The 18,833-nt window shown below is 36.5% G+C and overlaps 1 protein-coding gene across 1 annotated transcript in view; it reads left to right on the top strand.

Annotated features, from left to right (window-relative positions):
• The window catches only part of LOC150086824 (F-box DNA helicase 1-like), a 501,907-nt gene extending 488,935 nt beyond the window's left edge, over positions 1–12,972 (top strand). Inside the window, exons 19-20 of the mRNA XM_090371598.1 lie at positions 3,185–3,319; positions 12,715–12,972. Coding sequence (XP_090227724.1) covers positions 3,185–3,319; positions 12,715–12,903 — 324 coding nt within the window. The 3' untranslated portion in view covers positions 12,904–12,972. The remainder of the gene's footprint in view (positions 1–3,184; positions 3,320–12,714) is intronic.
• The last annotated feature ends 5,861 nt before the right edge of the window (positions 12,973–18,833 follow it).

The following is an 18,833-nucleotide window of genomic DNA, read 5'->3' as shown; positions in this document are numbered from 1 at the left end:
TTAATGCATGGAGAATCACTACTGAAAATCGGGTGAAGGATGTTACTCCCTCTAGTTGCCTCCCGAACATGCTGCTGTAGAAAACAATCGTCGAATAAACCACATTTATTGGATGATTGTTTAGAGAAACAACAGAGAAAACTTACCTCTTTAAGTAAATCCTACATCAGCACATTGTGATCACTGCCACCTAGTGGTTCCTTTATCTGCAGATGCTTAATGCATGGAGAATCAGTACTGATAATCGGGTGAAGGGTGTTACTCCCTCTAGTTGCCTCCCGAACATGCTGCTGTAGAAAACAATCGTTGAATAAACCACATTTATTGGATGATTGTTTAGAGGAACAACAGAGAAAACAATGCCAGGAAACAAATCCTGGTGAACTCCACTAATAACATTAGTCCATGAAGAGCAGTGTCCACTGATAACCAGTCTTCTCCCACTCAACTATTCCTTTATCCATAACAGTAACTTTCTCTCCAACTAATAACATTAGTCCACGAAGAGCAGTGTCCACCAATAACCACTGTCTTCTCCCACTCAACCATTCCTTTATCCATAACAGTAACTTTCCCTCCAATTCATACAGCATTGTTTTATGTACAACAGTATCAAAAGTCTTTCTGAAATCCAAGTGTATGATGTCAAAATTATTGTTATATCCATTTCCTTTATTACTGCATCATAGTATCCAGTCTAATTGGTCAGGTAAGATCGCCCTTCTATTTAAGTGTATCCCTTTCCTATAAAAACAGTTTCACGGACCACGCTGAGAAAAATTCTACTCCATGAGCCTTGCACAGTCTCTCTAGGGCTGAATTGATTGACAAGGCTCTCAACAGGTACTCCTTCCTATTGTGTTTGGGCAAAATTGCAGACACTTTCAAATTAAAGGGGAAATTGCGATTTTTTTTCCCAATGTTTTCCTTTACTTGTTAAGTAAGTTCTCAGATCTTCTCTTAATGTCACCCTTGCCAATATTTGTACAGCAGTTCACCTTTTGTGCCCTTAAAACAACATCATCTACTTTTGCCCCTAACAGACATACCTGGTCCTGTTCCACCTATCATTTTCATACAGTGTATTTCCCATTTCCCTGACAATAGAGTCACCAACAGTAACTCCCTGTGGGACCAGTGCATTCTGCCATGGGGATTGCCAATGTGTTGTTTGATGCACAAGTGTAAGCTCTGGCATTTAATTGGGCAACTGAAAGGTTGATGGGCCTCCCATTTTAATTCCTCTGAGAGTATCCACCCTATTCTTCAGGTGCTCATAAATGCCCATTAGAACACTGAGTTCACACCTAATTTGCACACACTCTTTGCACCAAAAAACAGGAAGGCATCCCACCTTGGCTGTATCATGTCCCATTCTGGATAGGTCTGCAAACATCACACAAGTAGCAAATTTTTAAAGCCATAACTTGTAGGAGAACTGCCTACAAGTTATGAGCTGCCTACAGAAGTTCTCCCCTTGTCCATAATTTCCATTTAAACTCAATTTAAGAATACTATGCTATGCTAATTAATAGATACTTAATGCAGTAATATGTATTGTTTTATCAAGTTTATGTTATATGTATTATGCTATACTGTTGTTTGTAGTGTTTTAAATTTGTTATAGCCTTACTAGAAATAAAATTTATTTGCTAAAACAAAAAAAAAAAAAAAAAACTGTTAGAACCTTCAAGCTACTTATTTACCACAATTAAACCATGCAATTCCACTACCATGCCCCTATGTACTAGTTATATGATACGAATATTAAGTCATAACTTACAAAATCTCTAGTTAAAATTAAAAATAAGTAATGAAAATGTGACTGGGACTATTAAACTGTTTATTGTTTATGTATTAAATGTTAATTAAGTCAAAAAAAAGCAAAAATTTTCAAAAAACTTGTCCATTTCCACGAGCTCAAGATTCTTAGAGTGCAGTTCACAGCCTTGAACTGGATAATTTTTATAATCATAAACTTAACAAATTATCCCCCCTTCTCTCTGCAAACCTTTTCTCCCTGTAAAAGAAAGAAAAATACTGCAAGAATAAATTTAAATATATAGCTTTTTCCAAATTCTAAATTAAAAGGATATTAGAAAATAGCAAAGTGAGTCTGGATTCAAATTGATCCCCCAAAGTTGCAAGGGTTGAATTATCCCCCCCCCCAAGAAACCCAGGTTTTTTTCATCTAGTAAAACAAGCAAATCAACCATAGAATAATAGAAAATTCACAGGCATTATACATCGATACATTTTAGCCTCTGTGACTTAATGAAAAAATAACTCAGAGTGAGTTGCAAAGTAATGCCTCATATTTCATAACTTCTGAAGGAGTAGAGATAAATCAAAAAGAAAAGGAAAAAAAAGTGTACTTAGATTTAAAAGTAAGTCTAATATGATGTGTAATTTTCTACAATATGCCTTGCCTAACTCGATACATTTCATCAAATTTTTGTTTGCATTTTTCAAGTGAAATGCTTTTGGCTTAGAAACCAACCATCTCTTCAAGACTAGTTTTAACTTCTTCATGTGAGTCAAATCTGTTGTCTCAGAGATGTTCTTTTTAAGCTTTAGGAACAAAAAAAAAGTTGCTCAGGGACAAATCTGGACTATAGAAAGAATGCAGCACAACTTCAGACCACATGTTGTTGTGTTGAAAAAAACATTGCTATATTCCAGGAATTATTTGTTTGGTTTTTTTTTTTTTTAACTTGTCCAGTGTCTCAATGTGCTGAATTGACTGGCCCTTTTTGAAAAAAGTCAAACTTTTTTGGTAGTCAGAAACTCAGTAACTGCACATTGTTTGAATTGCATTCAAAATAGTGTGACTTCTAAATGAACATTTACAAATAAACACAGCTATGCATATGCTAACTAGAAACTTAGTTACACAGTAAACCTATTTGGAATTTGCTGCACCACACTATTTGCTATGCCTAGCACTGAGGTTATGAAACAAGAGGCATCACTTCTCAGTCAGTCCTCATATATGCTATGAATTTAGAGTATGAATGGCATTCCATTCATATTTACATTCCATGCAAATACTTAACAAAACTGGAATCCTTGCTGCTAAGTTATAAGTAAAGAAAGGCTTTCCTGTGAAAGTTTAGTTTTTAATTTTATGGAATTGTTGATGTTTTAAGCTCTTCTTCATAACTGTTATTTGTTTTAAAAATAGGAAAAATATGAGTATCCAGTATCAAGCAAACACTTGATTAATAATCTTGGAACAGATTCGTTGCATTGCACACAGTGCAAAGATAGCTTCAAACCAAATAGACTTCTAGTACTGTTGCGCCTTCAGATGGTTTTGGTAAGATTAGTTAATAAATTAAATAAAATTATATACTCTTAATTTTAATATATAATGTATTCTCAAAAATATGTATATACATTCTCATTGTAAATGTTTAATCACATATTTACAGTTGAACTCAAATTTTTTTCCATCTTTGTTTGGTATATTTTGATGATAAAAGGTGGCATTAGCTGTTAAAAGTAAAAGTAAACAATACCCATGATGCAACATTTTAAAAAAATGGTTGCTGGGCATTTGTTCAAACGGTACAATGCAATTTAAAAGAGGTTCTGAAATCTGAGAATGATTGTAAATATCAGACATTGAAGATTTGAATTTGCCATAAACCCACCATCAAAATGAAAATTCTCAAGAATTTTTGATAAATTTGAGGTGTAGGTACTATGCAAGATTTGTGCAAGCAGAGGTCCGGAAAACCCCTAATAATCAACAGGTGAGGAAAATTTTAATAAGGCATTCACCACAAAAATCTGTGAAGCAAACTGCTGCTGGGACTGGAATCTGAAGAGTAATTGTACATCACATTCCCAAATGAACTAAATGGAAATATTGTGCCAAGATTGCTACATGATTTGAATGAAGATGATCCCTTCAGTCAAGTTTTGTGAATGGTTTAAAACAGGGGTCCCCAACCTTTTTCATCGGAGGGCCACACAGAAAATTCATAACAAGTGGCGGGCTGGAGTTGGTGAAATTTTGATGACTAAAAACACTGTAAACCAAAAGCACAGTTTTAGCGACTTCACCAGGTCAAACGGAGTGTAACAAGATAGAAAAACTATAAAAAATTATAAACAAGGGATATTTATTGTAAATAAAGCCATAGTCATATCAAAAATCACAATTTTTATTGTTATAATCACATTTGTTATTACAGAATTAGCAAATCAATGAGATGTTTGTAGTTGTTTTGATTTAGCAATAATTGAAATGTTAGGTTTAATAGTAGAAGTTCCCAATCTTAAAAAGTCTTGCAAAAATGTTCATCGATGTTTGGATTTTATATATTTCATTTTTGAATATGTTTGTTCACATAGGTAAGTGCTATCAAAAATAGAAATTATTCTTCTTTCTAATTTTTTTAATTCTGAAAATTCATTTTCTGTCAAAGTTTTATAATTAATGTTTCATTTTTCAATAATGTTTTCAGGTTATCGTTACTTTAAAGATCTATGATTTCTAATTGTAGATCTTTATCTATTTGTGAAACATTTACATCAAATGGATTCTGAAATGTAAATAATTTTCTATTGTTTTCGAAATCAACAAATGCTTCCATCAATAATTCAAGATTTCACTTTCATCAATTACAATCGAAAAATTTATAAAATCTGTAATTTGTTGTTTCATCTTATCTTTAAAATTAGCAGACAAGTCTTCGATTCTTCTTGCTAAAGTTGATGCTGATAAACTTATAGCATCAAAGTGCTTAACTTGATCAGGGTATATTTCTTCTGCAATTGATAGGCACACTAGTTTCACCAACTCGCCATCAGTAAAAGCCCCTTCAGCAATGATTTGAGATGCTCGCAAACTAGCTCTAATTAAATTTAAATTCTGATTAGTGAAACATGTCATCTGTTGTTGTTGCCTCTTGAAATCAAAGCTCAGCTCTTGTAATTTCTTGTTTCGCAACTCTCCTTGAAGTTTATCGTAAGTTCAGGCATGTTTTGTCGTATAATGCCGTTTCAAATTATATTCTTTCAACACAGAAACTGCTTATCGGTTATTGTCCCTTATAAAAAAAATAATTAATCGACTAAAGTTCATTGAAGACACAACATTCGGAATCAATTTTTCTTTTCCATGACTCTTGATTTGCTAAAATTAAAATTAAAAATCCAAAGTTAAATAAAATTAAAAATAATACGCATTTATATAAATAGCACTAATAAATTGTTGCGCATGATAATCGGTACAGCGGCCCCGATGACCACGGTCTGAATGAGAACAGCTGACCAGGAGAAAGATTAATACGCGTACTCGTCTTTACATTGCAAACTGCAAAGAATGCATTGCATACAATTATTTCCCTAATACTTACTAGATTAATATTTAGATTAAATAAAAGAAATTTTCTGTTTATACTCCTGGACGACCACACGGTCAGAGGAGTTCACAAGGTAGAGAGAATACAAGAAACAGCACCATATTCAGCAGCCACAGGCTTGAACCCGGGTCACTGAAGGCATGTATACTTATGCGCTTGACCACTCGGCTACAGCGGCCTCTTATTAGTGATTAGCAATTGTTTTAACAGGCACTTGTTTTAACAGGCACTTGACAGGCACTTATTAACTTTACTATTGCACTTTTTGACACAACACTTCACCTGAAATACTCAAGGCTGTAAATTATAGCCTTGGGCACTCGCACTGTTGGGATTTCCGACATTGAAAGAAACACTGCTGCCAAGTGGAAGTGCAAAATTATATTTAGATGCATTTACATTATATTTTGATTAAAATATCTTTATATACGATATGTAGCAACCAAAAGTGATTTCTATAGAATAAATTTCGACGAGGCGGATGAAATAGTCTTTTGGGCCGGATCCAGCCCGCGGGCTGTAGGTTTAAAGCAAAGATGGATGAGGATGCATTAGCATTAGCAGAGGCATTTGATGCAAGAAAGCAAGCTTATGCAGCATCAGCCAAAAAAAAAATAAAGTAAAATAAATAAATAAAAAATAACCACTTCCACTTCACCCCTCTGTTCGTTCGAAATACCTGTCCAGCTGAGCCTTAAACTTATTTAGGCTATCAACTTCCACGACAAGGGATGGAAGTCTGTTCCACCTACCAACCACCCGCTGGCTAAAGGCAAATTTCCGCACATCTATCCTACATCTGTCTTTCCTCAATTTGAATTTATGCCCTCTCAGGTGATTATTCTGAGCAAGAGGAAGAATCCCATCAGCATTGAGCATGCTCAAACCATTCAAGGCTTTGTACACCTCTATCAGATCACCTCGCTGGTGCCTAGTCTCCAGACACTGTAATTCGCAAAACTTAAGCCTTTCTTCGTAAGAGCACCCCTTTGTTCCATTCACTAATCTTGTTGCCCTTCTCTGTACTCGTTCCAGCAGCTCTACATCCTTCTTGAAATGAGGCCTCCAGGCCTGTATACAGTACTCTAGGTGTGGCCTGACCATTGCCTTATACAAGGGAATAATCACCTCCTTATCCCTGCTAGAAAAATTCCTATATATCATTGACAATACACCACGAGCTACTCATGCAGCCGGTCTGCACTGCTCAGAGAACTTCATATCTGCCTGCACAACCACCCCCAGGTCCCTTTCATTCTCTACCACTGTCAGTGTAGTACCACAGAGTTGGTACGTTGCTCTGGGGTTGCTGTTTCCCATATGTAGTACTTTACATTTGTCAATGTTAAACTTCATTTGCCACCTCGAAGCCCATCTGCTCAACCTTTCCAAATCCTGTTGCAGCAGCATAGGGTCAGTAGTGTCCTTGACAACCCTGCCAACCTTCGTATCGTCTGCAAACTTGGACATTAAGCTTGATATACCATCATCAATATCATTTATAAATACAGAAAACAATAAAGGACCCAATACTGAACCCTGAGGGACTCCACTAATAACATTAGTTCACGATGAGCAGTGTCCATTGATTACCACTCTCTGTCTTCTCCCCCTCAACCACCCCTTTATCTATAGTAGCAATTTGCCTCCAATGCCACACTGCTCCAATTTGTGCAGCAGTCTTCCATGTGCAACAGTATCAAAAGCCTTTCTAAGATCCAAGTATATAATATCAAAGTTATTCCCTGCATCCAGTTCTTTTGTGACTGCATCATAGTATCCAATCAAATTGGTCAGGCAAGACTTCCCTTTAACAAAACCATGCTGTGTCCGAGCTATAACTGAAGTCTTGTCTAGATGATCCTGCAGTGCTTCTTTAACCAGTGCCTCCGTTAATTTTCCGGGAACAGAAGTTAAACTCACAGGTCTATAATTACTTGTGTCAGCCTTTGATCCTCCTTTGTGAATTGGGGTCACATTTGCACACCTCCAGTCCATGGGTATCTCCCCTGAGTCCAAGGAAGCTCTCATAATTATGGCTAAGGGTTTGCTTACTTCCTTTGCTACCTCCTTTAATATAACTGGATAGATCCCATCCACCCCAGGTGCCTTTCTTGTGTTTATCTTCAACAATTTCTCCTCCACTTTATTCTCAGTTATTACAAGGTTCTCTAGCTTACTGCTAGAATTGAATACACCTCTGGCATTCCCCTCGCTGAATAACTCCTCATGTGTGAATGTCGATGCAAAATATTCATTTAGTTTGTTAGCTACCTGAGCAGGGTCATCAACAGTTGACCCATCGATATCAAGTGGACCAATCTGATTCATCCCTTTCCTTCTAGAGTTTACATAAGTAAAGAACTCTTTGCTGTTTTTCTTCGCATCCCTTGCCAAGGATCTCTCGTAATCTGCCTTTGCCTGCCTGACCTCCTTTTTAACTTGGTTACAGATCAACTTATATCTATCATAGGCTTCTGTGTCATGTGTTAATTTGTATGTATCCCATGCATTTTTCTTCTCTGCCATATGCCTCATTAGTTCATCTGACATCCATTTAGACCTAAACCTTGAACAATATTTCTTAGTTGGTATGTAAAGCCTAGTAGCTTCCAAGATAAGTTCTTTGAATGCTTCCAATTTTGAATTTGCTGTTGGTAACATCATCAGTTGATCCCACTGTATAGAATTTAAATATTGTCTCAGTCCATCGTAGTCGCCTTTATGAAAGCAATACCCCTTCCCTTTACCCCTAATGGTAGTTACCTCTTTGAGTAACTCCCACTTCAGAACACTGTGATCACTGCCACCTAGTGGTTCATTTATCTGCAGATTCTTAATGCATGAAGAATCACTACTGATAATCAAATCTAGAGTATTACTCCCTCTAGTTGCCTCCCGAACATGCTGATGTAGAAAACAATCATCCAATAAATCCACAAAAGCCTTGCTAGTGTGTGAGTGACCAGCCCCCAAATTCCAGTCAATATCTGGGAAATTAAAATCCCCCATTATAAGACTCTCTGATTTACTGGCCCACTCTATTTCTCCGTACAGTTTCTTATTATACTCATCAGAGTCATTAGGCCTATAGCACACTCCTACTCTCAATTTTGATCTCCCAATGCTTATGTCACACCAAACTGACTCGACACTGCACTGTCCAGCGATGTCGATTGGCTTCACTTCCTTGGATTTTATGTGTTTTTTAACTAATAGCATAACCCCTCCTCCCTTCCTATCCTGTCTATCCTTTCTGTAGACATTGTACTCCCCAAATTCCAGTTCTACATTCCTTATATCTGTGTGACATCACGTCTCTGAAATCCCAACAATATCTGCCTTTGATGTTTTGAGCAATACCTCAAATTCATCAAATTTATTTACTAAACTCCTAGCATTGGTGTACACGCAAGTATACCTGCACCTGCTCTTCCTCTTAGCCACCCTAATAGAACCCATGTGTTCACTTGTACCCCCATGATTCCCAGCAGTCTCTGAAATATCCTGCATCTTATTTTCCAGGCTGCTGCTCATTCCAATAGAAGCAGTGCAAGAATCACTTTCTCCTCTGCCAGTGGCTACTGTTAATCTATTAGTCCTTGTATCCCCCCCAATCTAGCAGTTTTCCAACCCGCCTAACACTGCCTCGATAGCATCAGCAAACATTCTTGCACCCTTTCTATTTAAGTGTATCCCATCCCTGTAGAAGCAGTCTCTCCTGTTAACAAGTACAGACCAGGCTGAAAAAAATTCTACCCCTTGAGCCCTGCACAATCTTTCCAGGGCCGAATTGATCGACAGGGCTCTCATCATATACTCCCTCCTATCGTGTCTGGGCAAAATTGCAGACACTTTCAAATTCAACCCTAATTCACGGCTTTTTTTCATCAGTGACCTGTACTTGTTAAGTAATTCCGCCAGCATGTTTTTGGACAAGACGGTTTGGTCAGATGAGGCATTGTTCAAGCTCAGTGGTACAGTGAACCAACATAATTATTTATTGGTCCCCTGATAATCCAAACATTTATGTAGAGATGGCAGTGAATTTGTCAGGACTGACAGTCTGGCATGGTGTCACATCCAAGAGAATTGTCAGACTTTATTTTTTGAAGGGTCAGTTTCCAGTAATATGTACCTCCACATGCTGAATGTATCCACTGTGCCTACAATTTATGAATCGTATGAGAATGAATGGTTTACTACCAACAGTATGGTCACCTCCCCCCACATTATCCTTGTGATAGCAGGGGGGCTATCTTGATGATGATATCACAAACCAGTGGATAGGCCAACAAGGAAATTGTTGAGTATCCCCCCCCCCACCAAAGTTTGTCTGGTTTAATCCCACTTGACTTCTACTTATGCAGCTACCTTAGGGATGTAGTGTATGGTAGGAAACCAGCCATACTTCAGCAATTAAAGTATGAAATAAAACAGGTTTTTAAGATATCTCAGCAGTTAGTTTGGAGAATGTTTGTCATTCAGTTTTTGGTGGATGAAACTTGAACGATGCAAGAAGGCTGGATATAAAACACAGACAGAACCATACACAATCTCCAAAACTAAATAATGCAGAACATTCTGCAGAGGTCTATGAAGCAATATTTTTGATATTTATGAATTAATCAAACAGCACAGTCCAATAAGCCTTGCAAGAAACTAATCTAACCCCACAAGTGACTCCAGTGATTAAAAATTATATAGTATCTATCAAAAAGACAGGAATATTATTAACTCAACAAGAGGAGGCATAGCCATACCACATTATCCTTGTGATAGCAGGGGGGCTATCTTGATGATGATATCACAAACCAGTGGATAGGCCAACAAGGAAATTGTTGAGTATCCCCCCCCCCACCAAAGTTTGTCTGGTTTAATCCCACTTGACTTCTACTTATGCAGCTACCTTAGGGATGTAGTGTATGGTAGGAAACCAGCCATACTTCAGCAATTAAAGTATGAAATAAAACAGGTTTTTAAGATATCTCAGTTGTTGACAACAACTGTTGTCAACAACTCATTGTTGACAACAAGGTTCCTGCCAAACAAATCACTCTGCAGACCACATTAGAGGCTGTAGCAGTGTGTATCGTTTTAAATTTTACTTTAAACATAGTCTCTGTATACCGTTCCTCAAACAAAGAATTCACTGTGAAAGAACTGGAAGGCATTAGCATTAGTAGAGGCATACAATGCAAAAAAGCAAGCTTATGCAGCATCAGTGGCGCCTCCGTAGCCAGGTGGGAAGGAGAGGCAGTGCGTAGCACACGCTTCTTGAGTAGACCGGGGTTCGAGACCGTCACCACCAAATATGGAGGATGTGGAAAGGTCAGGGAATGACCACCACATATTCCCGGAGCAATATGGCCTTAGTTGCTAATGCTTCTAAAACCAAATAACAAAATAACAGCAGCATCAGCTTTAATGCTGCTTGGGGAATAGCAACCCACAAAAAAATTATATACTTGGTCAGGTTGAATTAAAAACAGTGGAGGGGGGAGTTACAATATGGGCAGATATGAAGTTTTCTGAACAGTGTAAACAGTCAGCCAGGAAAGTTCATGGTGTCCTATTGATGATTTGTCGAACGCTATCCTGTAGAGATAGGGAGGTCATAATCCCACTGTATAAGACAATTGTAAGACCACATTTAGAATACTGTATTCAAGTATGGAGACCTCATCTGAAAAAAGACATTGAGCTTCTTGAAAGGATCCAAAGCAAGGCACTTGAATGGTGAGATCGGCAGAAGGACAACCGTATGAGGCGCCTCCGTAGCCAGGTGGGCAGGAGCAGCAGTGCGTAGCACACGCTTCTTGATTAGACCGGGGTTCAAGCCTGTGACCACCAAATACGGAGGATGCAGAAAGGTCAGGGAATGACCACCACATATCCCCGGAGCAATGTGGCCTCAGTTGCTAATGCTCCTAAAAACCAAACAAACAACAACCATATGAGGTTGTTGAAAGACTCCATTGTGTGAGCTACAGAGCTTGGCAACTAAGTACCTCAGAAGTGCTTAGTTGATGGTGGTTAGAGCATTGAGAATGTGGTGCATGATACAACCCTCCAAAATATGGGAAAAGAGCAGTTTTGGTGTGAGTGAGCAATAATGGCATGGGGAGAGACTAACAAAACACTTAGGAATATGTGGATAAAGGCTTTAACATTGGAGAATTTGAAAAAATAATAAGTGTTACCTCAGTTAAATCCATATAAATGCACATGTTCCTACTGTTTTGATTTATATTTATCATAGGAGCCTTTCAAACAAAATATTTCACGTACCTGTTGATTTGCACTCTGAGACTGGATTTATAGTTCTTGCTGGCCATTGTATCATATGGACCTTTCAAGTAAGTGGTCTGGGGAGTTTGAATATTACTTTTCACTGCAATTGTTTTTATATATATATATAAGTTAATGTAACTACTATTCTACTATTTATATTACATTATGCAATTTCATAAAGTCATTAACTATAGAAGTATATGGCAGAAATGACAGTTGGACATGAATTGTTTGAAAACATTTGAAAAAAAAATTTTTCACAAGGTAAAACTGATTTCTGTTTTCTTCATATAAGTAGTTTAGTACATAAGTTAGGTAGCATAAAAAAAGTTGATGACTGCACAACCCCATCTTTGAAGACAGAACCCTGATTGCTCAGTGACATATAGATGAATCATACAGCCATAAGTAAGGTGTTCTGGAAATACAGTCGGTCCTCATTCCTTTTTTATGGAGACTATAATACACTTCCCCATAGGACTCAGGTGGTTTTGAATTTCTGGAAAATTAAGTCCAGAAAACAAAGTGAAATGCTTTAAGGAGGCAAACTGCAAGTCCCTTTCCCTCCAAAAAAAAAAAAAAAACTTATGTAAGCTAAAATCTGACCTTAAAAAGAAATAGAATGTATCACCTACTCACTTGACTTGTTGGTAGCATGAGAGCTCAGTGTGTAAGAGTTGCATAGCAGTCAGGGAGTAATCACATCCCTTATTAACCCTTGTGTAATGAATTTTGTATGAGTTTCATGATATCTACATTCATTATATTTTTGGGTTATTTATTTGAGATGTGTATACAGTTTTATTTTATTGAAATCTCAACAGATGATATCAGCATATTTCTAAAAATATATAACTCTGTTAGATTTTGCACAAGTGTCTGTGTATATTTTTGTACCATAAAAAAAAAAATTAATTTATTGAGTATTGAGTATGATTTTGCTCTTGGTAAAAAATCCTGAAGCATCATTTTTCTTGCTATCTATTTTTATTGCATTGATTGATCTTCTAATTTCATGAAACTGACAATATGTTTTTATTTGTAGTATAATTCAGAAGTTATTCCAGGAGGACCTCTATGTACTGTCTGTGCATCAACATCTTTATTTGTACCACCTATTCAACATCCTTCTTTTCCAATAGTTTCACAAAGTGTGAAAGACCAAGTGCATCTTTCATTTAGATTCCTTGTTGGACAATTTTTGAATGAATCCGAGGATGAATCAAAATCATAGCAGTAAATGTTTGAGTCTGGAAAAAAAGTATAAACTCTGTTTTAGCAGTTATCAGATAACTTGATATATATTTTTTTAAATATCAGTTATAGTATAAAAAAAGAAGCATACATGACAATTAAAACTTAATGTTGGTGTAATGTTGTGAACACCATTTTATAATTAAATTCCTTAGCATCATGCTCTGTCTGCATCATCATGACTTTTAAAATGATGGCTGAGGTTTTGAAGTGGGATCAAATAAAACAAAAATTTGATGTGGTGAAGAGTTTGAAGTGTGGTATCTCAACCAAAGATTAAAAACCAAGAATGTACTTCTATCTTCCACAAAATAATCAATCTTGTTATAAAAATATATCTTATCATCAGTGATTGGTACCTTTGGACATATTTGGAAGTAGGCTGCATGTTATTTGAATTATTTCATCTTTCTCTTTCACTCTGCTTCTTAGTGTCCAAGAAAAAAAAGCTGTTTCAACCATTTCATCTAATTCTCCATGTTACAGACAAGTTGTAGTTGACACATAAAGTCTAGAATGTAAATATTTGGATTTGTTGTCAAACCAGATATTTCTCATTGTGTGTCTCTTGTTTATCTTATCAATATATGCTAAATGAGACTCCTGTTTGTTTTGTAAAAAAATTAAATTAAAAAAGATAATAACAATAATATATATATTCTTTTTTTTCTCCTGCTCCGCTTCAAATGTCTATAACTTGCTGTAAGATAGGGAGAAATTTTCCATAAAATTTCTAATCACATACACTGTAAAATGTATTGCACTACTTAACTCTCACAAGAACAGAAAGAGCTTCCCAGCTGATTAATGTGATGATTATACAGTAACCTCCTAATTTATGAATACCATGTGTTCCTAAAAAGTAGTTCATAAGCAGAATTTTATAAATCAAAGGTGTTTTTTCCCATAGATATAATAGTATAATGAGAGAATGCATTTCAAAAATGAAAATTCACTCCCAAAATGCATAACAACTGCGATAACCATAAGATGTATATGACCTACAACAAAATTTAAAACTTTTTAATGAAATAGAGGTGGATTGCATCTGAAGAGCCATGATTAATGAGTTAGCATTAGCATTAGCAGAGGCATTTGATGCAAGAAAGCAAGCTTATGCAGCATCAGCCAAAAAAAAAAAAAAAAAACCCACTTCCACTTCACCCCTCTGTTCGTTCAAAATACCTGTCCAGCTGAGCCTTAAACTTATTTAGGCTATCAACCTCCACGACAAGAGATGGAAGTCTGTTCCACCAACCAACCACCCGCTGGCTAAAGGCAAATTTCCGCACGTCTATCCTACATCTGTCTTTCCTCAATTTGAATTTATGCCCTCTCAGGTGATTATTCTGAGCTAGAGGAAGAATCCCATCAGCATTGAGCATGCTCAAACCATTCAAGGCTTTATACACCTCTATCAGATCACCTCGCAGGTAGCCGACCGGGCTAGCCGAGTGGGTAAAGTACCTGCCCGGCAACCCAAGGTCGCGGGTTCGATTCCCGCCTCGGGCTTGGATCAAAGTACTGCAAAAAACCTTGGGAGGTGCAATATGGCCATAGAAGCCGATGCGCCAACAACTACCAAATCAAAAAAAAAAAAAAAAAACCTCGCAGGTGCCTAGTCTCCAGACACTGTAATTTGCAAAACTTAAGCCTTTCTTCGTAAGAGCACCCCTTTGTTCCATTCACTAATCTTGTTGCCCCTCTCTGTACTCGTTCCAGCAGCTCTACATCCTTCTTGAAATGAGGCCTCCAGACCTGTATACAGTACTCTAGGTGTGGCCTGACCATTGCCTTATACAAGGGAATAATTACCTCCTTATCCCTGCTGGAAAAATTCCTGTATATCATTGACAATACTCCATGAGCTACTCTTGCAGCCCGTCTGCACTGCTCAGAGAACTTCATATCTGCCTGCACAACCACCCCCAAGTCCCTTTCATTCTCTACCACTGTCAGTGTAGTACCACAGAGTTGATACGTTGCTCTGGGGTTGCTGTTTCCCATGTGTAGTACTTTACATTTGTCAATGTTAAACTTCATTTGCCACCTCTCAGCCCATCTGCTCAACCTTTCCAGATCCTGTTGCAGCAGCATAGTGTCAGTAGTGTCCTTGACAACCCTGCCAACCTTTGTATCGTTTGCAAACTTGGACATTAAGCTTGCTATACCATCATCAATATCATTTATAAATACAGAAAACAATAATGGACCCAACACTGAGCCCTGAGGGACTCCACTAATTACATTAGTCCACGATGAGCAGTGTCCATTGATTACCACTCTCTGTCTTCTCCCCCTCAACCACCCCTTTATCCATAGCAGCAATTTGCCTCCAATGTCACACTGCTCCAATTTGTGTAGCAGTCTTCCATATGCAACAGTATCAAAGCTATTCCCTGCATCCAGTTCTTTTGTGACTGCATCATAGTATCCAATCAAATTGGTCAGGCAAGACTTCCCCTAAACAAAACCATGCTGTGTCCGAGCTATAACTGAAGTCTTGTCTAAATGATCCTGCAGTGCTTCTTTAACCAGTGCCTCCATTAATTTTCCAGGAACAGAAGTTAAGCTCACAGGTCTATAATTACTTGTGTCAGCCTTTGATCCTCCTTTGTGAATTGGGGTCACATTTGCACATTTCCAGTCTATGGGTACCTCCCCTGAGTCCAAGGAAGCTCTCATAATTATGGCTAAGGGTTTGCTTACTTCCTTTGCTGCCTCCTTTAATATAACTGGATAGATCCCATCCACCCCGGGTGCCTTTCTTGTGTTTATCTTCAACAATTTCTCCTCCACTTTACTCCCAGTTATTTCAAGATTCTGTAGCTTACTGCTAGAGTTGAATACACCTCTGGCATTCCCTTCGCTGAATAACTCCTCATGTGTGAATGTCGATGCAAAATATTCATTTAGTTTGTTAGCTACCTGAGCAGGATCATCAACAGTTGACCCATCGATATCAAGTGGACCAATCTGATTCATCCCCTTCCTTCTAGAGTTTACATAAGTAAAGAACTCTTTGCTGTTTTTCTTTGCATCCCTTGCCAAGGATTTCTCGTAATCTGCCTTCGCCTGCCTAACCTCCTTTGTAACTTGGAGTATATGAGTTAATGAAGTATAGTACAGAAGGATGCATTTGCTTAGAAAAAGTCACTCTATAGCACTGCAGTTTAGCACAGCAGCTTTGGAGTTATGTGGGTATCATTGTAAAATTTAAATAGAAATAAATAAATAAATAAATAAATAAATAAAGTAACACTTTTCTATTATGCTTACAATTGGTTATCCCCTTATACACACACTAAAATTATCAAAACGCTGCTTATTTATTCACCCACTCACTGGAAATATGAAATGGCTTTGGAAAGAATAGTATAAAGCATCACCCAAGCAAAAAATTAATTGAACAGAAATCTTATTCAAAATAGAATTATTCTAAACAGAAGTCACCTTCGTCTAACAGGAGATGTTTTAGTAATTTGCATTTTCATCATGTGTGCTTGATAGTACATTTTGTCAAAAATATACTTTAAATAATGTCATATATATTTAACTGCATGTACAATATAAATTTGTAAAATATTTTAAAAATACAGTACATAAAATCTGAAAATATTTCATTCTTATTCATTTGACTTTTGAAAGGTGATGCTTTATGAAGTGCCAGAAAAGTTTGTAAGATTGAGAGCTTAAAAATTTAATGCTAAGTGTCAAAAAATTTGTTCATATGATAAAAAGTTTGTAAACTAGATGTCCATAAACTTGGAGCTTACTGTATGTATGAAATGTAAGAAAACTATTTTCCTTCTGTGTTTCATATGCCACTTATGTTTGATGATAGAAAATTTTAATTTATTGAATCAATTAATTGAATTAATTAAGAATGCAGAGTAACTATTTTGAGTTTATAAGTAAAAGCACAAAATCTGGTAAATTTTATGATTTACCAATTTGCGTTGGTAAAAGTTTGAAATACCAAAAAATGTTCCACATCAGTGGTACATTCACTTTCCTAATTTTTTAAGAAAGGGTGCATAGAGGGATTATCTATCCCTGCAAGGTTGTTGGGATTAACATATTTAATATATTCAGAATATATTGAATGTGCAAACACTGACAATGTTGCAGAGTTGGGGTTATATATCCCCTCATGCCTTTGTTAAAAAATCAGGAGTAATGAACCTGGAAATTATTTGCTTCAATTTTTGCCCCATTGCTAACAATATTTTATGGATAGCAAATATATCCTCCCTTTGCCCTTGCTTAAAAATTGTAAAAGTGATAATCAGGCAATGCATAAAGGGAAGTAGTGATAATTTCCTGCTTAAATCTCCTATCCTCACAAAGTCGTGTGGGTAACATTAGTCACTATATTTGGAGCACCTAGTATACATTACTTTATTCAGATAATGAAAAGGTTTGGATTTTTATTTGCTTTGGTAAAAGCCTGAAATTAAAGTAACTAATATAAATGAAAATAAAGTAACTAATAATTGCTAATTTTTGAAATGAAAGTTTATTCTGCTGCTGCTACTAACACCTTGGTTGTTGAATAAAAAGAAATTGTACTTGTTTCATGAAATGCATGCTTGCTTCATGTTTTTCAATAGCTACATATAAAAACTTCTGCAAATTTCTTATTTATTCTCTCTCTCTCTCTCTCTCTCTCTCTCTCTCTCTCTCTCTCTCTCTCTCTCTCTCTCTCTCTCTCTCTCTCACACACACACACACACACACACACACACACACACACACACAGCAAATTGGCTGGTGTGCTAGTTTATGTGGAACATTAAACTAATGTGTGGTGCCTACCAAGATTCTCCATGTATTATAAACTTTGAATTAGATTACATGCTAGCTCTGTGTACTGTATATAGCTGTGATTTTGGGTATATATTATTATTTTTATTTTATATAACACACACATTTAAAAAATAATAATAAAAAAAATTAAATGTAAATATTCCTAATGTTAATTTTATACATTTTTTGATAAGTTTCTAGGCAGAAATAGGATGACATCAGCATGTTCTGGATTTAATTCATTCGTGTTTATTGGATTAAAAATCCAGCTGTAATAAAAAATTTTTTGTTGGCAGAAATAGCAAGAATGAAATAGTTGGTACTGCAAGTTTTGTATTGAAAGATAAATTTCCCACCATTTCACAACTGAAAATGATCATCTATTAGTTTGGGGGATTTCATTCTGATATCATTTTGAATTTTGTGAAGTGGCAGTTCAACATTTTCATCACTTGAATCTTCCACATCAGATAAATCACCTTCCTCATTTTATTTCTCTTTGAACATTTAAGTTCTGGGCTTTGGTGTTGTGTGGCAATAGTGCAGTTGCACTTTCAAGTTCAGTAGTAAGTTGTTTTTATTTCTGTCCACTACTAGTTTTATTTCATATCCAATTTCTAATCTTTCTGTTTCATTTGCTAAGATTTAAACTTTTAATATCAACAGTGGAGAAACAATAGTGTAGAAGAACTTTGCTACTAGGGACAAGATGATTATCCCACTGCATAAGGAAATGGTTGGGCCATATCTTAAGTAATGCATACAGGTCCAGAAGCCTCATTTTAGGAACAATGTGAATCTGTTGGAATGAGTGCAGAGAAGAACAAGATTAGCTGGGCACAAAAGCATACTCTTACCAAGAAAGACTAGTTCTGTAAATTACATCATAAACTGCAAGGAGACCTGATTGAAGTGCTAAGACTTTAAACAGATTGAGTAAACTAAATGCTGATGGCATCCTTACTCTTTCTCAGATGATGCACATAAGGGAACATAAATTTAAACTGAAAAAGGATGGTTGCACGATAGATGCACAAAAACTTTAAGGAAGGTTAAATAAATTATGAGAGAAGATAGGCAAATTATGGGTAGCGGCAGGGT

This window comes from Mastigoproctus giganteus, chromosome 4, assembly GCF_048544385.1.
Source record: "Mastigoproctus giganteus isolate SK-2022 chromosome 4, ASM4854438v1, whole genome shotgun sequence".
Lineage (NCBI taxonomy): Eukaryota > Metazoa > Arthropoda > Arachnida > Uropygi > Thelyphonidae > Mastigoproctus > Mastigoproctus giganteus.
The sequence above is the reverse complement of the archived record's forward strand: the minus strand, read 5'-3'. Positions and strand labels throughout refer to the sequence as shown.